Raw genomic sequence first — 27489 nt, 5'->3', positions numbered from 1 at the left:
AAAACTTTTTAAATTTGATATAATCAAAATTAAATATTTTCTGTTCAATAATGAGTTCCAGTTCTTTCTTGGTCAGAATTTTTTTTTCTGTGTGGATCAATGCCTAGTTTCTGCCAAACTGTTTGCCAATTTTCCCAGAAGGTTTGTCAAATAGTGAGTTCTTATTCCAAAAGCTGGGATCTTTGGGATTGTCAAACACTAGATTGCTATAGTCATTGACTATTTTGTCCTGTGAACCAAACTCATTCTACAAATCAACTACTCTTTTTCTTATCAGTATCAAATGGTTTTGATGACTGCTACTTATAATGTAGTTTTAGGTCTGGCACAGCTAGGCCAAATTAATTTGCATCTTTTCAATAATTTCTTTGAAATTATTGACTTTTTATTCTTCCAGATGAACTTTGTTATTATTTTTTCTAGACCTGTTAAATAATTTCTTAGGAGTTTCATTGGTATGACATTACATAAGAGGATTAATTTAGGTAGTATTGTCATTTTTATTATATTAACTTGGTCTACCCATGAGTACTTGATGTTTTTCCAACATATTATATCTGATTTTATTTATGTGGAAAGTATTTTAGAGTTGTGTTCATATAGTTGCTGATTTTGCTTTGGTAGATAGACTACCAATTATTTTATTTCATTGACAGTTATTTTAAATGGAATTTCTCTTTATCTTTTGCAATTGGACTTTGTTAGCAATATATAAAAATGCTGATGATTTCTATGGATTTATTTTGTATTCTGCAACTTTGCTAAAGTTGTGAATTGTTTCTAGTAGTTTTTAGGTTGATTCTCTAGATTTATCTAAGTATACCATCATATCAACTGCAAAGAATGATAATTTGGTTTCCTTATTACCAATTCTAATTATTTTAATCTTTTTCTTCTCTTATTGACTAAGCTAATATTTCTAATATAATGTTGAATAATATTGATGATAGTAGGCAACCTTATTCCATACTTATATTATTGGGAATGGTTCTAGTTTATCCCCATTACATTAGATGCTACTGATTATTTTAAGGAAACCTCCATTTATTCTCATATTCTAATGTTTTTAATAAGAATGGATATTGGATATTGTCAAATGCTTTTTCTGCATCTATTGAGATAATCATTTCTGTTTGGTTATTGATATAGTCAATTCACATTGCCTCTGCCCCCCACCAAGTGTATCTAATCTAGTCACTTTCATTTTCAGCCAAAATGGGGCAAATGCTAAAATAAAACAAAATAAAACAAACAAACAAACAAAAACCTTCCTTCTCAAGGGAAGTATGAAGAATGCTTAATTAGGTTGATAATAGAGTGAGTTTTTTTTTAATTTTTATTTTATTCCCAAAAGCAGATCACAGAGTTCTTGGATATAGTAGGGCATACATCCCTGTGGGTCTCTGGGGAGGAGAAGTTGGAGCCAGTGATGTGAAAGGCAGTGGAAGAGCAATTAACTGAATTCTACTATACTATAGGTCCTGGCTCAATCTCTAAGCACACATTCCTTATGTACAATGTAATATAATTGGATTTAAGAAATCACACATATAAGAAAAAGAAAGCTTTTAGTGTGGTGTGTCAAACAAGGATCTATGAGGAGAACAAATCAGGGGATGGTGCCCACATGCCCTGGGTATATGGCATGTGGAATGGGAACAAAGATAGGGACTGAGATGGGATGTTTGAGGGACATGAAACATTCCCCTTTTTCAGTCTTCCTTCATTTTTGCCCTTGACATGCATGTGCCCTTGGTATATCCTCTGTTTCCTGATCCTCTTTCCTCAAATCTACTTTGATGGGTGAGAGAAAAAAAGGGGGAGGGATGTGCACTGCCAGCACAGCAGTTTTACTCTTCTCCCATGTCCCAATTACAAGAGGCATTAATTAAGGTAAGGGAAGAGGGACAGGCTATATTTGGGTTAAAAATGGAAGCACACCCTGTGATTGAAGAACCTGACCCTAAGGGGCCTCCAGGTTAAATCAAGAGAGAACACATTCCTTTTAATCTGGATGTTATCAAAGATCTGAAAAAAATGTTTGTACCATCTATGATTCTATATCATCTTATGTTAAAATGCTGTTAGAGAATTTGGCGAATGAAATCTTCACCCCTAATGATTGGAAATCCATAGCAAAAACAGCACAACCAGACCAAAGCCTTATTCTTTATCCAGTGCTTATGGCTAGTATCTTGTTAAAAACCACTAAATAAGTAATACAATTATCTGGAATAGGACCTAACGAGATAGACACCTTTTATACCAATATACAAATTAATGTGTGCTGTGAAATCATCCAGAGTGGCATATTTTATTGGCCACAGCTCCAAATTTCATATATGGGTTCCCCTTTAAAAATGGCCTGGTTATTACATAATTGGCTTTGAAAAGGTCTTTGAAAGAAGGGTTTCTAAGATCTCTCTTAAAGGATTAACTACATTCTTCAAGCATAACATTTGTGCTGTATATTCTCCTGACTTTGCCATAAAACCAGTAGTCATAACTTCCTTTCAGTCCACTCAGCAGAAGGAGTTTTATGCAATTATGGTAGCTCTTACTTATTACCCAGGAGATGTAAATATAATATCTGATTCAGCTTATTCAGTAAGTGTGGTACAAAGAATTGCCACAGACCAAATACAATTTGTAGTCTCTAAAGTATTTCAGCTTTTTAAGGAACTTCAGGAGCAAGTGAGAAACTGCACAGGTATTACTTCTTGATGTCCCCTCTCATACTGATCTTCCAGGAGCTATATTTTATGGAAATTCGAAGGCTGTGATCATCTTTTCATCATGTTAATCAACACTCTCCTATTTCAGGCTGCTCAAGAATCTCATTGTAAATATCATCCAGCTGTATAAGCTTTACATCTGCAGTTTGGAGTAACAGAAGAGGAAACTAGGAGGACACTAAAACCCTTTATAACTTGCTTCCCTATCCACACTCTTATGCTTCCTCTAGAAAATAACTCTCGTGGTTTGAGGACCAATAAAATTCAGCAGATGGTCAAAAATGTTTGACCCATTATAAATCTTTTGGCCATCTGTATTTTATCCATGTTATTGTGGGCATATTCTTAGGATTTACTTTTGCAGTACCAGCAGTAAAAGAGGTAGTCTAGGTGGTCACTGAATTCCATATACAGGCCTTTGCAGTTACAGGTGTGCCATAAACAATAAAAATAGACAATGGACCTATATATATATATATACTTTCAAACATTTTGCACATTTTTGTGTGCAATATCAGATTTCACACATCACTGACATACCCTTCAGTCATCAAGAAAAGGCAAAAGTAGAGAGAGGAGAAGAGAAATCAATATGCTCCTTCAACAATAAGAGAGAGGGAGAGTCATGGGAAACCCTAGAGAACTTCTAAATTTAACCCTTTAAATTATTAATTTGGGGGGTTATGATGAGGATGCACTGGCTCCAGCAGACAGGTTTTATAACCTGCTGGAAGAGCAGTGTCCAGTGTGAGCAGTTCCAGTATCTTTGGATAATCAACAGGTATTATGGAGAGACCTGTAGAGGGTGAATGGAAGAGACCAGATAGGTTAACTACTTAGGGCAGATGGTTTGCTGGTATCTCTACAGATGGAGAAGGAATTTGATGGGTGCCAACATACCACATATGTCTCGTTCATTAAAGAGACAAGGAAAAACAAAGACTCTTGAAAAAAAAGAAGACTTAGGAAACATCAGGTGGTTCCATCTCTGACTATATCCACCACTGAAAGAGCATGGTTGTTAGCCCTATGTGTATGACAATTGACTAATAAATATTACTATGACCCAAAAAATAATTGCTAATGAGACTGATGCAGCACTTCAAAATCTACAGGAATTATTGGATTCCATGACACATAAAGTGAAGAACAATAGATTGGCTTTGGATTGTCTCTTGGCTACTGGAGGAAGTGTATGTGTGGTTATGAATTAATAGTTTTTTTTTTTCCCCAATACCTTCAGTCTGGGAGTCATGGATGTCTTTTATAATACATTGTTTCCTCTTATATTACTACTTGCCTGTGGGATTGCGCCCATGCTGAAGCTTGTTTTATGTATTTAACCACTTATAGGCATGCTTCAATTAAAACAAAAGAAAGCAGGAGATGTAGAGGGGAACTGTTAGCAAGGTATAAGACCCTTTAGTACAGTAAAAGGAACCATGCTGATGACACTTGTTTAGCTCATATTCCCTTAGGGGTGACTCAGCATTCCTGAGAAGTCAGGAATAGTAACAACAGTGGTAAGGAAACATCTGCATATAATAGCAAGCGGTTTTTGTGGTACCACATGTGCAGTATCCTATAGTTAGCACATATGCTATAGTTATGTAATTGTATTAAAGTATATAAAGCTGGGAAGATTTGAAGAAATGGACATTTGTGTGACAATCTTTGTAGGTTCTAACCCCTCACTCCTCACCCATGATCAGAATTTACACTGGCCTAGTGAGCAGGTCTAGATAATTAGTAAAAAAAGTTCTCCCTTTTCATTTTTGAGACTATTAATTTGATTTTCTTCTTTCCATTTTTTAATGAAATTAACTAAAGGCTTATCTATTTTGTTGTTATTTTTTTAAATAAAACCAACTCAGTTTTATTTCTTAATTTAATAATTTTTCTTATTTTAAATTTTATTTATTTCCACTTTTATTTTAAGAATTTCAAATTTGTATTTATTTGGGATATTTCATTTGTTCTTTTTCTAGCTTTTTTAGTTGTAAGCCCAATTCATTGATTTTCTCTTTTTCTATTTAATGCAAGTAAGCATCTAGAGACATAAAACTTCCCCCAAGAACTGCTTTGACTGCATCTCACAAATTTTGGCATATTGTCTCAATGTTGCCATTCTCTTGGATGAAATTATTGATTGTGTCTGTGATTTGTTGTTTCACTCATTCTTTAAGATTAGAGGATTTTATTTCCAATTATATTTTTATCTATTTTCTTCTGGCCTTTTATTGCATACACTTTTTATTGCATCATGATCAGAAAAAAAATCCATTTACTATTCTGCCTTTTTCTTTTGATTTTAAGGTTTTTATGCCCTAATACACGGACAATTTTTGTCCAGATTCCATGAATCTCTGAGAAAAGAAGTATATTCCTTTCTGTCTCCATTCAATTTTCTCCAAAAATGTATCATCCCTAAATTTTGTAGAATTTTATTTACTTCCTTCAATTAGTTATTTTGTTTTGATTTATCTAGTTCTGAGAAAGCAAGGTTGAGATTGCCCACTAGTATAACTTTGCTGTCTATTTCTTCTTGCAGCTCTCAACTTCTCCTCTAGGAATTTGAATGCTTTACTATTGATATTGCTTCATTGTCTATGATACCCTTTAGAAGATATAGTTTCTGGGGCAACTAGGTGGTGCAATGAATAGAGCATTAAACCTGGAGTCAGAACCTGAGTTCAAATTTGGTCTCAGAAACTTAATACTTCCTAGATGTGTGATCTTGGGCAAGTCACTTAACCCCAATTGCCTCAGGGGAAAAAAAAAGACGGTTTTCTTCCTTATCTCTTTTAATTATGTCTATTTTTACTTTTGCTTCATCCAAGATCAGGATCACTATCTCTGCCTTTTTTTTTTTTTTGACTTCACCTGAAGCATAATAGATTTTGCTCCAGCCTTTTACCTTTACTCTGTATATCACTCTTCTTTAAATGTGTTTCTTCCAAACAACATATTGTAGGATTCTGGCTCTTAATCCATTCTGCTTTCTGCATCCCTTTTATGGGAGAGTTCATCCCATTCACATTCACAGTTAAAATGACTAATTCTGTATTTCCTGAAATTTGATTTTTCCCCTTTCCCTTCTCCTCAGTATTTTGCTTCTGACCACCATCTCCCTCAAACAGTCCTCCCCCTTTCTTATACTTTTCCCATATTACTTGTGCTTGCCCTTCTATTAGCCTCCCCTTTTCCTTTCCACTTTCCCTTTCCACTTTTCCATAAAGTGAGAAGTTTCTCTGTGAAATCAAAGATGTTGGAGGCAGAGCCAAGATAGTGGAGAAGAGATATTTTTTTTTTTTCTGAGCTCTTCCCATGGCCTTCAAACTAACAGCACATCCAGCCTCTGAACAGCTTTTGGAATGACAGAACTCAAATATTAGAAGTGCAACAATTTTTCAGCAGAATATGATTTCTAAAATGTTTGTTTCAGAATGTTGGAGGGGATGTGGGAAAACAGGGACACTGATACATTGTTGGTGGAACTGTGAATATATTCAGCCATTCTGGAGAGCAATTTGGAACTATGCCCAAAAAGTTATCAAACTGTGCATACCCTTTGATGCAGCAGTGTCTCTACTGGGCTTATACCCCAAAGAGATACTAAAAAAGGGAAAGGGACCTGTATGTGCCAAAATGTTTGTGGCAGCCCTGTTTGTAGTGGTCAGAAGCTGGAAAAATGAATGGATGCCCATCAGTTGGAGAATGGTTGAGTAAACTGTGGTATATGAATGTCATGGAATATTATTGTTCTGTAAGAAATGACCAACAGGACGAATACAGAGAGGATTGGCGAGACCTACATGAACTGATGCTGAGCAAATGAGCAGAACCAGGAAATCATTATACCTCAACAACGATACTGATGAGGGATGTATTCTGATGGAAGTGGATTTCTTCAACAAAGACAAGATCTAACTTAGTTTCAATTGATCAAGGATGGACAGAAGTAGCTACACCCAAAGAAAGAACACTAGGAAATGAATGTAAACTGCTTGCATTTTTGTTCTTCTTCCCAGGTTATATATACCTTATAAATCCAATTCTCCCTGAGCAACAAGAAAACTGTTTGGTTCTGCACACATATATTGTATCCAAGATCTACTGTAATCTATTTAACATGTATGGGACGCTTGCCATCTTAGGGAGAGGGTGGAGGGAGGGAGGGAAAAATCGGAACAGAAGTGAGTGCAAGGGATAATGTTGTAAAAATTACCCTGGCATGGGTTCTGTCAATAAAAAGTTATTTAAAAATAAATACATAAAATAAAAAAAATAAAATAAAATGTCTGTTTCAATCAGACATGGAAGGAGGCAGGTTGAGGGCAGGCTTGCTGAGTGCAGGCAGTGAAACCAGTAGGCTCAATATGGTGGAGAATCTTTCTGGAGGAATCTACAACAGAATTGGCTATTCTATCTGAGTTTCAAGCCAATAGACCAGCAAACTAGTTATAAGACCTCTAACACAAATACAAAAGGCAAATAGTGAGCCTCTAAATGCCAAAATTTTAAAGGACCTGCTCACACCTATATAATCTTGGAATTTAGTCAGCAGTGACCCACAGAGCCACTGTTGCCTGTAGAAGAAGCTTGGACAATCACTCCTTTGCCCTAAAAGAAGCAGACCTCAACTTAAAAAAAATGAGAAAAAAAAAGAACTCTGACCATAGAAAGGTTTTTATTTTTTTTAATGGAGAAAGAGAAGAACAGATTTCAAATCCTAAGGACACTAAAAGCAGATCATCTCCAGATAAAGCCCCAAAGGGTGATATAAATTGGTCTTCATCTCACAAGGTTCACTCAGAAAAATTCAAAAAGGATTTTAAAAGAGAGCTAGAAGAACAATGGGAAAAGGAAATAAGAACTTTGGAAGAGGGTTTGGAAAATAAAACACAGAAATCATCTGAATTAAACTCCATATGAAATAGATTTAGTGAAATAGAAAAAGCATAGAATTCCTTGCAAAATTGTTCTGCCAAAAGGGGAAAAGAAAATAACCCCCTGAAAAACTAAATTTGTCAAATGGAAAAAATTCCATAGAACAAAATTTAATTTTTAAAAATTAAAAGTTTAATTTAAAAATTCAATTGGCCAAATACAAAAAGTACTAAAAAGGCAATTGGTTAAAATAATCCACTAAAAATTAGAACCGAACAAATGGAAATGAATGACTTAATGAGACATTGAAAATCAGTCAAGCAGTTTAAAAAAAAAAGGAAAAAAAATAGAAGAAAATGTAAAATGCCTCCTTGAAAAAGAACTGAACTGGAAAATAGATCTAGGAGAGACAATCTAAGGATTATTAGAGTTCCTGAAAATCATGATGAAAAAAATAAAAAAAGCTTAGACATCTTTCAGGAAATCAATGAAAACTGCCCTGATGTCTTAGATTCAGAAGGTAAAATTTTCATTGAAAAAATTTGCCAATTACCACCTCAAAAAGACCCCCAAATAAAAACTCCAAGGAATATCATGCCAAATTTCAGAACTATAGGACCAAGGAAAAAAATACTACAAGCAGCCAGAAAGAAACAATTCAAATATCAAAAAGCCACAATGAGAATTTTCCAGGACATAGCAGCTTTTACATTAAAGGATCAAAGAGCCTAAACTCTATATGTTGAAAGGCAAAAGAACTTGGAATGCAGCCAAGAACAAACTATCTAACTACATTGTACAATATCATTCAGGGGGAAAGATGGACATTCAATGATACAGGTGAATTTCATTTATTTCTAATGAAAAAACTGGAGCTGAACAAAATGTTTGACATCCAAATACAGAATTTTTAAAAAGCATAAAAAGATAAAAAAAATGAATGATCTCTTGAGAATTATATCTTTGTTATGTGTATACATTGAGAGTGCAGGTATAATTTCATTTTACTGTGATAATGTAAATATGTTAAATGAAATATATACATATTTATGCAATTACATTCCTAATTAAAAAAAACTGATTAAAAAGGAAGAAAAATGAGGAAAAAAAATGAAATGCAAGTGAACAACAATAAAAGAAGTGAAAATTCTATGTTGTAATTTATAATCAGTTCTGAAAGTCCTCTCTCTGGCTGCAGATGGATCTCATCATTAAAAGATCATTGGAACTGACCTGAAACATCTAATTGTTGAGAAGAGCCACAATCATCAGAACTGATCATCATATAATCTTGTTACCATGTTTAATGATCTCCTGGTTCTGCTCATTTCACTCAGCAGCAGTTCATCTAAGTCTCTCCAAGTCTCTTTGAAATACTCCTGCTAATTGTTTTCTATAGAACAACAATATTCCATAACATTCATACATCATAACTTATTTAGCCATTCTCCAACTGTTATGCAGTTCTTCCAAAATATTTTCTGTGGGAATTTAGATAAACCCTAAATATTTATGGGTTTTTTTTCACTCCAGAATTAGTTTAGAGGCTTGATTTGCTATTAAATTGAGAGACCTCTGGGAGAGCTCAGATAAAATCATGTTTCCTCTCCACCATCTTGGCTCTATCTCCTGGAATTTTATTCTTAATTATACTCTATCAATGCACATCATTTTTGCTTTTTATACAAGGCTTCTTAAGTATATTTTTTTTAACACTCGTGACTCCTTTTTGCCCAAGCAATTTTATATTACTATAAATATAAGATGGATAAACAAATCAAACTTTTACTACTAATACATTATAAATTTATGTCACTACATTCAGTTACAAGACTCCTTAGGGGTTGATGACTCCAATTTGAAGAAGCTGGTCTTTACATAGTCCCATAAATTGTCTTACTTGGTTGTTTTTTTCTTTCTACAGGACCACCTGTTGCCTGACACATGGTAGAATTTTAAACTTAAGGTTTCTCAATGAATTAATGAAGCAGTAATAGAATGCTATTACATCAAAGCTCATCACAGGATAACTTTGACCATACTTCAGGGAAAGGTATCACTCATAAAACTTTGCTCTATTTTTTTTTTCCAAGGGTGAGCAAATATGTCAAGCCAATATATAAACTGCAGTATGGGATAAGAAAAAGAACTGAATTTCTCCTCAAAAATTAAAAATTTCCATACTGGCACTTAGACAAAAAAGTTACATTTGTGATCTTTGAAAAATTACTATTGTATTCTTAAACCAATTTCCTTCATATCTAAAGTGAAGGAAATTGGTAAGTTCTTATTGGTGGTGGTGGTATTTTTTGTTTCTTTTCTGAAGTAATCCTTCAAAATGATTTATTGATCTCTTAAAACCCTACATTCTATCTAGAAAATTGAAAGCAAGTTTCAAATAATAATAATATGAAAATGCCCCTTATATAGTTTAGCAGGGATGTCTCCATATCCCCAAATGCTTTTTATTACTGTGCTTCACTCATTTCAGACATAAATATTCCACAGAGACTCTCTCCCTACAAATATGATTCCTATTGAGGAGCAAAGCCTGATTTGCTACCCTTAACTGAACAATACAGACCAATGGTTATTAGATTCAGGCAGTTTTCTAGACTTCAACTTAAAATCATTTAATTGTCTTTGGGGAAAGCACTTTGATTTTTAATAGAATTCCTTCTGGTCTACAAGTATAGCTGTAAACCAGCCATTATCCTCTTTGTCACTCTGTATATGATAGCAGAAATATAATTTGGAACTGAGAAAGGACATCAGAAATGACAACTGAAATATGCACAGTATATTTTTGTTACATGGAATTTTCAATTAGGAATTTTTTCTGTCATTTTTTCTCCCTCCATCTTTCCTAAGATTAAAAACGTTCAATTCTGAAAAAATTTTAGATGTCCTATAGTTCCAGTAGCCTACCCCATTTTATAGGCAAGAAATGTGAATCTCACTGACAAATAAGTTGCTTAAAATCATCTTTACTGATTAATTATATCACATTTTCTCTTATTGCCCACAACCTTCACCATTCTCTGTATTTTTATATTGTTCATCTTCCTATTCTCTTCACTCTTTTTTCCTCTGTACCTTGCATATGTGTATGTGTGTAAATTGTCCAGTGTATCAACAAAGTATGCTTCATTAATTTAACACATTAAGAATTTTAGGAAAATTCCTAGACTGGCTTTAAGTGTTATATTCTTATAATCTTCAATGATATCAAAATATTCCACTATTTTTTTTGGAAAGCCCAGAAGTTCCATCAGCCCAGATACATTTTAAAAGGAAAATATTTGATGAATCATTCTTCTTCTTCCCCTTTCTTCTCTTCCCCTTTCTTTTTCTTCCCCCTTCCTCCTCTTCTTCTGAAGTTATTCTTTAAGTAACAGTTACTTGTACTCTTTAGTTACCCAAGAAGTAGGCATAAGAAAGAGTGCTATGGGGAAAGGAAGGTATAGAAGAATTGTACATATTTAATATGTTGGATTACCTCCTGTCCTGGGGCGGTGTTTGGAATACAAGGGTTTTTTATGGGTTAATATTAAAAATTATCTTTACATGTATTTTGAAAATAAAAAGCTGTTTTAAAAAGAGTAATGGATTCACCCCAGTAAAACTATACTACAGACAATCTAAATGAGATTGAGGGTTCCTGAAGGGCCCAAACTCATGTGTGAATTGGGATTGGGGGTTCTACTCCAAGTATTATTAGACTTCTCCTTTTGTTTCAAATACCATGAGGGCAACTTAAGCAGGTGCTTTAAAGCTTGGTAAGACATCAAAAATGTCAAAGTAATTCACTGAATTTTGGGCCATTACTAGGCTTCTTTACTTTTGCCTCTGAATTTTAATGACTGGAAGAGACAACACTGTTAATTTCTGCCTCTCTCCTTCTCCAACATTTTACACATCTATCACTATCTCCTTTCCTTCATCACTGTCTGTATCTGTATCCTTTTCATTACTTGCCTTTATATTTCAGGGCCATTTGTCCAAACTTCCTCTCTTGTTATTAATGCATTATTACAATCCCTTTTCCAACTATCATTATGTTATTCCCCAGAGAGTACTCAAAAAAAAATCAGTTGTTTTGGTCCTCCTTTTGTAATTTCATAATTTCAGAAATAATCAATTCACTTTAAGGCTTAAATGATTTGATAGAGTAACAAGAACACAGATGTCATTTAATTTTATTTTTGTAATACTTATTAATTCAGTCAATAAATATTTGATTAGTATGAATTATATTGTATGTGTATTTTTTCCTGAATAATCCAAGTTTTTTTTCAAGTTATTTATTGAGGTTATTCTATGGCACTGTCCATGCCCGAAAATTAAGGGATATAGAAACTGAATTTCACACTATAAAGTGAAAGGTTAGATCAAGTTGAATATCTTATGTTATATTTTGATTCTATTATATTTTCTGGTACCACAGCTTTCGCATGGCATTCTTCATTTCTGTATTTCTCAGTGTGTAGATAAGAGGGTTCAGCATGGGTGCAATCACAGTGTACAACACAGAAAACTCCTTTTCATTATTGTTGGCACTGGGTGGTGGCACATAGGTATAGACACAGGGGACAAAAAACAGGACCACAACCATGATGTGGGAACTACAGGTGGAGAGGGCTTTGTGCCTACCCTCTACTGAGTGCTTTCGAAGATTATACAATATGACTATATAAGATGCTACCAGGACTAGAAAAGTAACCAAGCAAACCATCCCATTGTTGGCAATGACCAAGATACTAACAACATGAGTATTGGTGCAGACCAGTTTCAAGAGGGGTTTCACATCACATATGTAGTGGTCAATCTGATTAGGACCACAGAAAGGTAGGCTGAGGACCATGAGCAGCTGGGCGATAGAGTGCCAAAAGGCCACTGCCCAGGCCATCAATATCAGCATGTTACATCTGAGCCGATTCATAAGGACTGTGTAGTGCAAAGGTTTACAGATGGCAATATAGCGATCAAAGGCCATGGACACCAGAATGAACATTTCAACACCTCCCAGCAAGTGAGCAGAGAAGAGCTGAATCATACAACAATTAAAGGAAATGATTTTGCTCTTGGCAGCTAGGTCTCTGATCAGTCTAGGTACGATGGTGGAAGTATAGGCCAAATCCATGAGAGCCAGGTGACAGAGAAAATAGTACATGGGCTGCTGAATCAGATGGCTACATGTGATAGTGATGAAGATGATGAAATTTCCCAGGAAGATTGCAAAATAACAGAGCAAGAAGAAAGTAAAACATATTATCTTGATTTCTTTATTCATAAAAAGTCCCAAGAGAATGAATTCTGTGACATTGTTCTGATTTTCCATGTAGTTAGAATAGGTGAAGAATATGAAGTATAATATTAAATTATCTGAAATTATGTGCAACAGAAGAAATTATTAGTATTAGTTTTTTATATAATTCATAAAATCCATTTTGAGAAAACAAATAATTTAAACAATTGTTTTAATTGATACTTCGATCATAAAACAGATTTTAAACCAAAGTGTAGAACTTTAAGGGATACAATTTAAAAAAAAATAGAAGTGAATATCTCTCTTTTAATCTTTTTTCAAGGGTAAATATACCCAGTTATATCTGCATATTCAAAAATCAAAATGACTTGAAATATGAGGAGAAGGAAGAGGGAATGGGAAGAAGGCAGCATAAATATTTTTATAAAAAAAATAACAATGATGTCTCTTAGGTTTCTAAGTACATTTGCATGTTTTAGGGGCAACAATCTTCATTTAAGAAAATGAAGATTTTCCATTGCTCTGCTGAAAATGATATATCACCTTAGCATCAAAAAATATTATTCTGAGCCTTTTCAAATGCACTAAAGCTGATCCATGTGTGGGAGATTTAATTATGTTGGCCAAATCTTTCCAGTTTCATGAAAGATGCTGGAATTAAGATTTACTGGACATAATCTTAGAAAATCTAAATAATATTTATTTCTCCATTTTTTTCTCCTTCATGATTAAAGATTTTCTATGTCATAATTAGAAATATTCAGAACAAATTTAATGCTATGTTTTCTCTCATATAACTAGCTTGTCACTTTTGTAATTTCCTCAATTTTTTTCCTCTCTTTTTAAATTCATTAATACATTTAATATTTAATCACAAGCATTTCTCAATTCATAGCTTCTCATCCTTCCCATTGTAGAGACAAATCTTCCTATCACACTTTTGGTCAGATCATTATTTAAATTTAACAAAGCATTTTCAAGTACATTCTTGAGGTATTTTAATAATCATTGTAATAGGAAACCTATGTAATCTGAAAAAGAAATAAGAACTTTATTGTATTATTACTAAAGCAAAAACCAAATCAAAATTAAAAAAAAAAAAAAACAAAGATGGGTTTCCCTTGCTTGATCCAATAAAGTGAAAAAGGATTAAGATATATATGATTATTCCTATGTCTTCTAAATTCAAGGTGGAGATGGGAAAAACCACAGAACAAATAGAAAGATAACTTGTATTTGTAACATTTTTCGCTAGAGAAAAGGGAGACAACTTATCATTTTTCTTTGAAACTAATATTGTTCCAGACCTTTATTTGTTTATTATTTTCACATTGATATGTTTGCTATTTCCCTAGTAACTGTTGAAAAATGTTTTCTACCCTTGATTTTAATTCAAATAAGTGAATTATAACATTCAATCAAGATAAAGGAATAGGTCAAAAGGAAGATGAAAAAACAATCCAGCTATTCATAATTATTCCAGAGCTTTTTTGTGAGGGAAGTTATAAGTATAACTACCCAACAGCATAGAGAAATGAAAAAGATGCCCTGTTCTGAGCAAGGATTTAAACTCCAAAGATAAAGGATCTTGTTGAAAATGAAAACTTTAGACACAAATGCTTGGAATGATTGGGAAAAGGCTTTATACGTTTCTTGTCAGAAACGGGCACTATACCCTTTTGAGGGGATACTAATTGTTCAAAGAGGCTGAGTCAGCAGTTGTATTCCATAATCTCACCCTGTCTCCTGATATCCTCAGAATTTCCATCAGAGGAAACCCTTTCATAATCTAATATTTCATGGCACTCCCAAATACATGCACTGTTGGATACACTTCCAAATTGTCCCCTCCCTTTGTCACATCACCACATGTTCAAAAAGTGATGGATATATCCTCCTTAAGGGAGGAGAAAGTAATATACACAAGCCTTATTAATGTTCAATTTTTTTTTTTTTGCTTTCCCAAGTAATAAACCCAGGTCATTTGCACACAAGAAGCACCAGTGATTATGTCTGTTATGTATGTTGACTTAAAACATTCTTTACTTCTCTTCAAACAGGCTCTACTACCCTAAAGCTTATATCATGTTCTTTTCTACAATGGACATGGAGGGGGAGACTGTGAGACAAAACCTTTCAATTGTAGAAACAAAGCCTTACAATTTTACTTCTCAGTATCTTCTCCTGAGCTATCTACCCAAAAGTAAAGTTTCATATGTGGGAAGAAAAGGAATATGAGTAGATGTTTTAAGAAGTAGGATTGCAAGGTATCTTGGAGGTAATGAGGTGGCACAATGGATAGTTTTACAATCCTGGAATTAGGAAGACTTTTCTATCTGAATTCAAATTCAACGTCAGACACTTAATAACTGTGTGACCCTGGACAAATTACTTAATCTTGTTACTTTATCTTTTTCCTCATATATAAAATGAGCTGGAGAAGGAAAAAACAAACCACTTCAGCATCTTCACCAAGGAACCCTGAATGGAAGTATCATGAGTTGAACAATACTGAAACAAGTGAAGAAAAACCAAAAAGGGACCTTAGAGGCAAGGAACCTTTAGAATGGAGAATACTGAACTTGGAATTACCAAACCTTAGTTCAAATTCACTTTGCATTTACTAATTTCTCTGTCCTTGTTTCTTCTATAAAATGAAAAGACTTTGTAAAAGTCTTTAAAATACTTTTTCAGCTCTAAATCTATGATTTTTTAAATGTCTGAATGCTTAATTAACTGAGGCTTAAAGAGACAAAGTTACATTTTCAAAGACAGTCAATGACTAGTTTGGTAGGGATTTAAATCTAAATCTAAAACTCAAAGAGTTAAATGAATCCTCCATTGTCATATTGCTATTAAGGGCCAATGGTTAGAGTCAAGATCTAAATTACTCAATTTTATGAGTTTTATTTTTTTTTTTCTATTATATTTTTTGGCCATGCCCCATTCAGTCCATAAATGCTGGTAATGATGAAAAGAATCCACAGAAGCAAAAGGCGATTGTTCATCACCATCTTTAACAGCTTAGAAGTGCCTTAACTAAAGCCTTTCATACCAAGAACCCCCTTTTTTCAACTCTAGCCTTAAAGACAAATGCTTTGAGTACTTAACATTGAACACCTTGAAGTTCACACAGCCTGTTGGTGGGGTATTTAGGGAAATATATTCTGAGGGAAAGGGTGAGTATATGACTCAGGTAGTTAAAACAGGGAAGTAGGAATCTAGGAAATCTAAAATGATGAGACTATGGAGGTTATTTCCAAAACAATTATTTTTTGGCTAATCTGTGTCATATGTATATCTATGATATGTATATATACATATATATGTATATATATACATATATATATACATACATGTGAATATATATATATATATATATAAATACACACACACACACATATATATATATATGTATATAGCATTGTTAAAAATGGTGGGGGTGATGTTTTTTGGTTAATCAAATCCTAAAATCAGTGAATGAAAATCCATCCAACAAAAACTTACATTATACCATGACAATAGATACAATCTTTCATAGGACATGTATTCCCATCGTAAACATACCTGGTACCATGAAATGAAGACTGATTTCTGATCAAGTATTCCTGGAAATGTGGACTCTCACTATCTTCGAAGAGAATGGTCCATTTTTATCACCAGGAAGGAGTGGGGAGTAAGTAACTATTGCCAGGTGACTCCAATTCACTGTAAAGTAAAAATGGGAATTAAGAAATGTTGCCTTATTTTACTGACTGAGAGCTCAGCAGAAAAACAGGTTTTCAAAGTTACTGACTCCACCTAAAACATTTAGCACAATAACTGCTTTTTGTGGAGTCACAGAGAAAAGCAAATTTAAAGGCTTGCGAGGGACCCTTAGGACTTAGTCTCCCAGAAGCATTTCCAGGCAATTAAGAAATGTAAGACATTAAAATACAAAGACAAATTTCAAGGTCAACTAATTAGTGCATCAATCAGCTAATCAATCAAGCATTTATTAAACACCTACTACAGTCAAGCATTTATTAAACAGCTACTATTGACCAGAAATTTTTGTATTAGGAGGGCAAAATGGTTTAATGACTAGGGACTGCCTCAGGGTGAAGAAGATCTCAGTTTAAGTTCTGTCTCTGAGAGAGATTGCTTGAGTCACCACAGAAAAGTAGATCAACTGTTGAGTTCCCCATGGAACATTCTCCTACTAAAAATGAGATGCTCTTCCACATTAGCAAGTGAGATGTCTTCATCATCTGTAAATGGTGCAGTACATGGAGATCAAGTCCTGTAGTCAGGAACACCTGAGTTCAAATTTAGTCTTAAGACACATACTAGCTATATAATACTAAGCAAGTCACTTAACCTCAATTGACTCCACCCCAAAAGAAAGCCTTCATCAGGAGTTCTATATACCAATGTAATATTAGCTCTACTTTTAAAATAGAGTATATATATATATATATATATATATATATATGTCTACATATATTTGCATACATATATATGTATGCAAATATATGTATTTATATGTATATAGAGATAGAGAGAGGGGGAAGGGAAGGAAAGAGAGTGGATAACTATAGAATATGAATGTATATGTATATACATATATAAATGTATATGCACAGACTTACATTCATACAAGACAACATAGAATAAAGCAATTTTCCCATTAGAAGGGAGAGTTCAAACAAGAGAAATAGTCCTAAATCTCTGTCAAGAGGAAGACTTCTAAAAAAATCTCTAAAAGAACAAGTTGGAGAACAAGATTTTGTTGGAGAATCTTTTCTCTTTTTTTCCCAGAGTCTTGCTCTTTAATAATCTGAAGTGAGATTTGCTTCTTTCAACTTTTATCTTGAAACTGGAAGTCAGGAATAATAGAAAGAGAAGAGTGCTGAAAAGAGTAACCAAAGAAAAAGTGCTGGAAACCCAAGTTCTCTTGCCAACTCTACCCTCTTCGTGAAGTGAAGAAATTGGACAACGTGTTTTCTCAAGCTTCCAACTCTGTAGGCTTGGCTCTAGCACCTTGAAGGCACCCTATGTTTCAGGAAAATTATATTACTCACATAAATATAAATTTTCCACTCTCACGACTTTAGTTGACCTAACACTGCTTTTTCCTTTAAGCCCTCATCTATCCTACAATCAAAAAATGACTTTCTTTACATTCTCCTTTCATCAGATGCTCTTGTTTTCTCTCTCATTCTCATTGCTTTTTCTGTCTATATAGAAAAATATTCCATTAAATTCATATATACCATAACTTATTCAGCCATTCTCCAACTGATGGGCAGCCACTCAGTTTATAGTTTCTTCTCACTACAAAAAGGGTTGCCACAAACTTTTTTTATTCACATATAGGCCCCTTTCTCTCCTTTAAGACCTCTTTGGGATATAAGCAGAGTAGAAACTGCTGGATCAAAAGATATGCATAGTTGGATAATCCTTTGGGCATAGTTCTAAATTGCTCTCCAGAATGGTTGGATCCATTCACAACTCCACCAGAAATGTATTAGTGTCTCAGTTTTCCTACATGCCCTCAAACATTTGTCATTGTTTTTTTCCTTCAATCTTAACCAATCTGAGAGGTGTGTAGTGGTACCTCAGTGGTACCTTGTCTTAATTTGTATTTCTCTTATCAATAGTTAAAAATGCCTTTTATATGTATGACAAGAAATGTTTTCAATTTCTTCATCTGAAAATTTTCTGTTCATATCCTTTGATCATTTATGAATTTGAGAATGACTTCAATTCTTAAATATATGAGTCAATTCTCTATAATTTTTAGAAATGAGGCCTTTATCAGAATCTTGAATGTAAAAATATTCTCCCAGTTTATTGGTTCCCTTCTAAGCATGTCTGAATTATTTTTGTTTGTATAAAAACTTTTAAATTTGATATAATCAAAACTAAATGTTTTCTGTTCAATAATGAGTTCCAGTTCTTTCTTGTTCACATTTTTTCCCCTTGCCCACAGATCTGAGAGGTAAAGCATTTTATGTTTTTCTAACTTGCTTATAATACCACTCTTATCTCTATATCATGAATCCAATTCAATCTAATCTTGGTATATGTTGTTATGTGTGGATCAATGCCTAGATTCTGCCATACTAGTTTCCAATTTTCCCAGCAGGTTTGTCAAATAGTGAGTTCTTATTCCAAAAGCTGGGGTCTTTGGGATTGTCAAACACTAGATTGCTATAGTCATTGATTATTTTGTTCTGTGAACCAAACTCATTCTACAGATCAACTACTCTTTTTCTTACCAGTATCAAATGGTTTTGATGACTGCTGCTTATAATGTAGTTTTAGGTCTGGCACAGCTAGGCCAAATTAATTTGCATCTTTTCAATAATTTCTTTGAAATTGTTGACTTTTTATTCTTCCAGATTAAATTTGTTATTATTTTTTCTAGACCTGTTAAATAATTTCTTGCGAGTTTCATTGGTATGGCATTAAATAAAGATTAATTTAGGTAGTATTGTCATTTTTATTATATTACCTTGGTCTACTCATGAGCACTTGATATTTTTCCAATATATTAGATCTGATTTTATTTATTTGCAAAGTGTTTTATAATTATGTTCATATAGTTGCTGATTTTGCCTTGGTAGATAGACTTCTAATTATTGTATTTCATTCACAGTTATTTTAAATGGAATTTCTCTTTTTATCTTTTGCAATTGGACTTTGTTAGTAATATATAAAAATGCTGATGATTTCTATGGATTTATTTTTATTCTGCAACTTTGCTAAAATTGTGAATTGTTTCTAGTAGTTTTTAGGTTGATTCTCTGGATCTCTCTAAGTATACCATCATATCATCTGCAAAGAATGATAATTTGTTTTTTTTCATTATCAATTCTAATTATTTTAATCTTTTTCTTCTCTTATTGACTAAGTTAATATTTCTAATATAATGTTGAATAGTAATGGTGATAGTAGGCAACCTTATTTCATGCCTCTCTTATTGGGAATGGTTCTGGTTTATCTCCACTACATATGAAGGTTGCTGGTAGTTTTAATTTGATGCTACTGATCATTTTAAGGAAAACTTCATTTGTTCTCATACTCTAATGTTTTTAATAGGAGTGGGTATTGGATTTTGTCAAATGTGCATCTATTGAGATAATCATATGATTTCTGTTAGTATGGTTATTGATATAGTCAATTATGCTGATACTTATCTTAATATGGAATCAGTCCTGCATTTCTGTTATAAATCCTACTTGTTCATGGTGTATTATCCTAGGGATAATTTTCTGTAACCTCTTTGCTAATATTTTCTTTAAGAATTTTGCATCAATATTTACTAGAGAAATTGGTGAATAGTTTTCTTTCTCTGTTTTCACCCTACCTGGTTTAGGTATCAGCACCATATCTGTATCATAAAAGGAATTTAGTAGGTCTTCTTTCCATATTCTTTAGATAGTTTGCACAGTAGTGGAATTAATGGTTCTTTAAATGTTTGGTAGAATTCACATGTAAGTCCATATGACCCTGGAATTTTTTTTCCTTAGGGAGTTGATTAATAGCTTGTTCTATTTCTTTTTTTCTAACATGGGACTATTCAAATAACTTATTTTCTCTTCTTTTAATCTGGGGAATCTATATTGTTGTAGGTATTTCTCTAATTCCTTAGATTATCAAATTTATAGCAAAGTTGGGCAAACTAACTCCTAATTACTGCTCTAATTTCCTCTTCATTGGTGTAGAAGGCCACAGATAATGGGAAACCCTGGGCATGGTATAAGACCTTTTAGTCCAGTAACTGGAACCCTGCTGATGTATCTGGTTTGGCTTCCCATCCCTCCCAAGTATGTTTAATCTAATCACTTTCATGTTCAGCCAAAATGGTGCAAATGCTTTAAAAAAAAAAAAAAAAAGCTTCCTTCTCAAGGGAATTATGAAGAATGCTTAAAAAAGCTTCCTTCTCAAGGGAATTATGAAGAATGCTTAATTAGGTTGATAATGGAGTGAGTTTTATTTTTATTATCTCGAAAGCAGATCATAGAGTTCTTGGATATAATGGAGTATACATCCCTGTGGTTCTCTGGGGAGCCAGTGATGTGAAAGGCATTGGAAGAGCAATTAACTGAATACTATCATGCTATGGGTCCTGGCTCAATCTCTAAGCACACATTCCTTATGTACAATGTAATACAACTGGCTTTAAGAAATCCCACATATAAGAAAAAGAAAGCTTTTAGCGTGGGGTGTCAAACAAGGACTTATGAGGAGAACAAATCAGGGGATGGTAACCACATGCCCTGAGTATATAGCATGTGGGATAGGAATAAAGATAGGAACTGATGTGGGAAGTTTGAGGGGCATGACACTTTGTCCTTTTTCAGCCCACCTTCATTTTTGACCTTGACATGCATGTGTCCTTGGTGTATCCTCTGTTTCTGGATTCTCCTTCCTCAAATCCACTTTAATGGGTGAGAGAAAAAGGGGGGAGGGATGAACACTGCCAGCACAGCAGTTTCACTCTCCTCCTATGTCCCAATTACAAGAGGCATTAATTAAAGTAAGGGAAGAGAGACAGGATATGTTTCCGTTGAGAATGGAAGCACACCCTGTGATTGAAGAACCTGACCCTAATGGGCCTCCAGGTTAAATCAGGAGAAGACACATTCCTTTTAATCTGGATGTTATCAAAGATCTGAAAAAAGGCTTGTACTGTCCATGGTTCTATATCATCTTATGTTAAAATGCTATTAGAGAATTTGGCAAATGAAATCTTCATCCCTAATAATTGGGAATCCCTAGCAAAAATAGCACAGCCAGACCAAAGCCTTATTCTTTATGCAGTGCTTGTGGCTAGAATCTTCTTAAAGTTCATTAAATAAGTAATTCAATTATCTGGAATAGAACCTAATAAGATATACACTTTTTATACCAATGTACAAACTAATGTATGCTGTGAAAACATCCTAGAGTGGCATATTTTATTGGCCACAGCTCCAAATTTCATGCACTCTTTAAAAATGGCTTGTCTATTACATAATTGGCTTGGGAAAGGTCTTTGAAAGAAGGGTTTCTAAGATCTCTCTTAAAGGACCAACCACCTTTACAGATTCATTCTTTAAGCATAACATTTGTGCTGTGTAGTCTCCTGACTTTGCCATAAAACCAGTAGTCATAACTTCCTTTCAGTCCACTCAGCACAAGGAGTTTTATGCAATTATGTTAGCTCTTACTTATTACCCAGGAGATGTAAATATAATATCTGATTCAGCTTATTTAGTAAGTGTGGTACAAAGAATTGCCACAGACTAAACACAATTTGTAGTCTCTAAAGTATTTCAGCTTTTTAAGGAACTTCAGGAGCAAGTGAGAAACTGCACAGGTATTACCTCTTGCATGTCCCATCTCGTACTGATCTTCCAGGACCTATATTTTATAGAAATTCAAAGGCTGTGATCATCTTTTCATTATATTAACCAACAGTCCCCTATTTCAGGCTGCTCAAGAATCTCACTGTAAATATCATCCGGTTACACGAGCTTTAGATCTGCAGTTTGGGGTCACAGAAGAGGAATTTAGGAGGACACGAAAACCCTTTATAATTTGCCTCCCTATCCACACTCTTATGCTCCCTCCAGGGAATAATTCTTGTGGTTTGAGGCCCAATGAAAGTCGGCAGATGGATGTGACCCACTATAAATCTATTGGCCATTTATATTTCATCCACCTTGTTGTGGACATATTCTTAGGATTTATTTTTTCAGTACTAGAAGCAAAGGGGAAAGCCCACGTGGTGAATGAATTCCATATCCAGGCCTTTGCAGTTATGGGTGTGCCATAAGCAATAAAAATAAGACAATGGACCTATATATAATTTCAAACATTTCCCACATTTTTATGTGCAATATCAGATTTTACACACCACTGGCATACTCTTCACTCCTCAAGGAAAGGCAAAAGTAGAGAGGAGGAGCAGAGATATCAAGATGCTCCTTCAATAATAAAAGAGATGGAGAATCATGGGAACCCCTAGAGAACATCTAAACTTAACCCTTTAAATTTTTAATTTTTGGGGTTTTGATGGGGATGCACTGGCTCCAGCAGACAAGTTTTATAACATGTTGGAAGAGCAGTTTCCAGTGTGAACAGTTACAGTATCTTTAGATAATCAACACATGATACGGAGAGACCTGTAGAATGGTGAATGGAAGAGACCAAATGGGTTAACCACTTGGGCCAAATGGTTTGCTTGTGTCTCTACAGATGGAGAAGGAATCCAGTGGGTGTGTACACACACACACACACACACACACACACACATATATCTTGTCCATTAAAGAGAGAAGGAAAAAAAGTAAAGATCCTTGAAAAAAAGGAGACCTAGGAAATATCAGGTGGTTTCATTTCTTTTTTTTTTTTAATAGCTTTTTAATTACAAGTTATATGCATGGGTAATTTTACAGCATTGACAAGTGCCAAACCATTTGTTCAAATTTTTCCCCTTCTTCCCCCCACCCCCTTCCCTACATTGCAGGATGACCAGTAGATGTTAAATATATTAAAGTATAAATTAAATACAAAATAAATATACATGACCAAACCGTCATTTTGCTGTACAAAAAGAATCGGACTCAGAAATATTTTACAATTATCCTCTGTAGGAAATCCAAAATGCTGGCAGACAAAAATATAGGGATTGGGAATTCAATGTAATGGTTCTTAGTCATCTCCCAGAGTTCTTTCTCTGAGTGTAGCTGGTTCAGTTCATTATTTCTCCATTGGAACTGATTTGGTTCATCTCATTGCGGAAGATGTCTCGGTCCATCAGAATTGGTCATCATATAGTATTGTTGTTGAAGTATACAATGATCTCCTGGCCCTGCTCATTTCACTCAGCATCAGTTCATGTAAGTCACTCTAGGCCTTTCTGACATCATCCCATTGGTCATTTCTTACTGAACAATAATATTCTATAATATTCATATACCACAATTTATTCAGCCATTCTCCAGTTGATGGGCATCCACTCAGTTTCCTGTTTCTGGCCACTACAAAGAGGGCTGTCACAAACATTTGTATACATACAGGTCCCTTTCCCTTCTTTATGATCTCTTTGGGATATAAGCCCATTAGTAACACTGCTAAATCAAAGGGTATGCACAGTTTGATAACTTTTTGAGCATAGTTCCAAACTACTCTCCAGAATGGTTGGATTCGTTCACAACTCCACCAACAATGCATCAGTGTCCCTGTTTTCCCACATCCCCTCCAACAATCATCATTATTTTTTCCTGTCATCTTAGCCAATCTGACAGGTGTGTAGTGGTATCTTAGAGTTGTCTTAATTTGCATTTCTCTGATTAATAATGACTTGGAGCATCTTTTCATATGACTAGAAATAGTTTCAATTTCTTCATCTGAGAATTGTCTGTTCATATCGTTTGACCATTTTTCAATTGGAGAATGGCTTGATTTTTTAATGAATTAGAGTTAATTCTCTATATATTTTGGAAATGAGGCCTTTATCAGAACCTTTGACTGTAAAAATATTTTCCCAGTTTATTGCTTCCCTTCTAATCTTGACTGCATTAGTTTTGTTTGTACAAAAACTTTTCAGTTTGGTATAGTCAAAATTTTCTATTTTGTGATCAGTAATGATCTCTGGCTCTTCTTTGGTCATAAATTCCTTCTCCTTCCACAGGTCTGAGAGGTAAACTATCCTGTGTTCCTCTAATTTATTAATAATTTCATTCTTTATGCCTAGGTCATGAACCCATGACCTTATCTTGGTGTAAAGTGTGGATTAATGCCTAGTTTCTGCCATATTAGTTTCCAATTTTCCCAGAAATTTTTGTCAAACAGTAAGTTCATATCCAAAAAGCTGGGGTCTTTGGGTTTGTCAAAGACTAGGTTGCTATAGTTGTTGACTTTTGTCCCTTGAACCTAACCTATTCCACTGATCAACTAATCTATTCCTTTGCCAATACCAAATGGTTTTGGTAACTGCTGCTCTATAATATAATTTTAGATCTGGTACAGCTAAGCCACCTTCATTTGATTTTTTTTTCATTAATTTCCTTGAAATTCTTGACCTTTTGTTTTTCCATATGAATTTTATTGTTATTTTTTTCTAGGTGATAGATATAATTAAAAGAGATAAGAAAGAAAACTATTTTTACTTTTGCTTGATCCAAGATCAGAATAGCTATCTCTGCCTTTTGTTAAAAAAAAATTCACCTGAAGCATAATAGATTTTGCTTCAGCCTTTTACCTTTACTTTGTATATCACTCTTCTTTAAATGTGTTTCTTGCAAACAACATATTGTAGGATTCTGGCTTTTAATCCATTCTGATTTCTGCTTCCTTTTTATGGGAGAGTTCATCCCATTCACAGTCAAAATAACTAATTCTGTATTTTCTGAAATTTGATTTTCCCAAGTTCCATTTCCCCTTTTCCTCCTCCCCAGTATTATACTCCTGACCACCACCTCCCTCAAATAGTCCTCCCCCTTTCTTATACCTTTCCCATATTACTTGTGCTTTCCCTTCTATTAGCCTCCCCTTTTCCTTTCCACTTTCCATTTCCACTTTTCCATAAGGTGAGAAGTTTCTCTGTGAAACCAAACATGTCAGGGCACAGCCAGGATAGTGGAGAAGATAATTTTTTTTTTTGAGCTCTTCCCATGGCCTTCAAACTAACAGCACATCCAGCCTCTGAACAGCTTTTGGAATGACAGAACTCACAAATATTGGGAGTGTAACAATTTTCAAGCAGAATATAATTTCTAAAATTTCTGTTTCAATCAGGCACGGAGGGAGAAGGTTGAGGGCAGGCTTGCTGAGTGCAGCCAGTGCAAACAGTGCACAGTACTAGAGAGCTATAGGCTCAGTATGGCTAGAGAATCTCCCAGGAAGAATCTACAACAAAATTGGCTATTCTATCTGGGTTAAAAGCCAGTACACCACCAAACTAGTTATAAGATCTCTAACACAAATACAAAAGGCAAATAGTGAGCCTCTAAATGCCAAAATTTCAAAAGACCTGGCCACGCCTACACAATCTTGGAATTTAGTCAGCAGTGACCCAACATAGTCACTGTTGCCTGTAGGAAAAGCTTGGATAATCTCCCCTTTGTCCTAAAAGCAGACCTCAACTTTAAAAAAATAAGCAAAAAACAAAAAGAACTCTGACCATAGAAAGTTATTTTTGTTTGTTTGTTTGTTTTGTTTTGGTTCTTTAATGGAGAAAGAGAAGAACAGATTTCAAATGCTAAGGACACTAAAATCAGATCATCTCCAGATAAAGCTCCAAAGGGTGATATAAATTGTTCCTCATCTCACAAAGCTCAATCAGAAGAATTCAAAAAGGATCTTAAAAGAGAGCTAGAAGAACAATGGGAAAAGGAAATGAAAACTTTGTAAGAAGGTTTGGAAAGTAAAACACAGAAATTATCTGAAGTAAACTCCATACAAAATAGATTTAATGAAATAGAAAAAGTATACAATTCCTTGCAAAATTGTTGTGACAAAAGGGAAAAAGAAAATAACTCCCTGAAAAACCAAATTTGTCAAATAAAAAAAAAAAAATCTATAGAACAAAATTTAATTTTTAAAAATTAAAAATTTAATCTAAAAATTCAATTTGCCAAATACAAAAAGTACCAAAAAGGTACTTGGTTAAAATAATTCACTAAAAATTAAAATTGAACAAATGGAAATGAATCACTCAATGAGACATCACGAATCAGTCAAGCAATCCAAAAAATAAATAAATAAATAAGTTAAAAAAAATAGAAAATATAAAATGCCTCCTTACAAAAGCAACTGAACTGGAAAATAGATCTAGAAGAGACAATCGAAGAATTATTAGACTTCCTGAAAACCATGATGGGGGGAAAAAAGAGCTTAGACATCTTTCAGGAAATCAAGGAAAACTGCCCTGATGTCCTAGATTCAGGAGGCAAAATTTCCATTGGAAAAAAAAATACCAATCACTTCCTGAAAAAGACCCCAAAACAAAAACTCCAAGGAATATCATAGCTAAATTTCAAAACTATTGCACCAACGAAAAAATACTGCAAGTAGCCAGAAAGAAACAATTCACATACCAAGGAGCCACAATGAAAATTTCCCGGGACATAGCAGCTTTTATATTAAAGAACCAAAGAACCTAAAATCTATATGTTGAAAGGCAAAAGAACTTGGAATGCAGCCAAGAATAAACTATCCAACTACATTGTGTATTATCATTGAGGGAAAAAGATGGACATTCAATGATACAGGTGAATTGCATTTATTTCTGATGAAAAGACTTGAGCTGAACAAAACATTTGACCTCCAAATATAGAATTAAAAAAAAAAAAAAAAGAGGGAGAGAAAGCATAAAAAAGATAAAAAGAAATAATCTCTTGAGAACTATATCTTTATTATGGATATACATAGAGAGTACAGGTATAATTTCATTTTACTATGATAATATAAATATATTAAATCAAATATATGCATACATATTTATACAATTATATTGTTAATCAAAAAAACTGATCAAAAAGGGAAAAAAAATGAGAAAGAATTTTCACTTCTTTTATTGTTGTTCACTTGAATTTTATTTTCTATGTTGTCATCTAC

At 33.9% G+C, this 27489-nt stretch overlaps 2 protein-coding genes across 2 annotated transcripts in view; both read right to left on the bottom strand.

Annotated features, from left to right (window-relative positions):
• The window catches only part of LOC100932136 (olfactory receptor 4P4-like), a 49339-nt gene that overhangs the window by 13013 nt on the left and 8837 nt on the right, over positions 1-27489 (bottom strand). The window contains exon 2 of the mRNA XM_003773806.2: positions 16462-16602. The gene's annotated coding sequence lies outside the window, so the exon portion shown is untranslated. The remainder of the gene's footprint in view (positions 1-16461; positions 16603-27489) is intronic.
• Positions 10452-12966, bottom strand: LOC100928229 (olfactory receptor 4P4-like). The gene is made up of 2 exons (XM_003773792.3): positions 12068-12966; positions 10452-10533 (listed from the first exon to the last, which is right to left on the bottom strand). The coding sequence occupies exons 1-2, from the start codon at positions 12964-12966 to the stop codon at positions 10452-10454; spliced, it is 981 nt and encodes a 326-aa protein (XP_003773840.3).

Source organism: Sarcophilus harrisii, chromosome 6 (assembly GCF_902635505.1).
Source record: "Sarcophilus harrisii chromosome 6, mSarHar1.11, whole genome shotgun sequence".
Taxonomy (NCBI): domain Eukaryota; kingdom Metazoa; phylum Chordata; class Mammalia; order Dasyuromorphia; family Dasyuridae; genus Sarcophilus; species Sarcophilus harrisii.
This window is presented reverse-complemented; position numbering and strand designations above follow the sequence as displayed.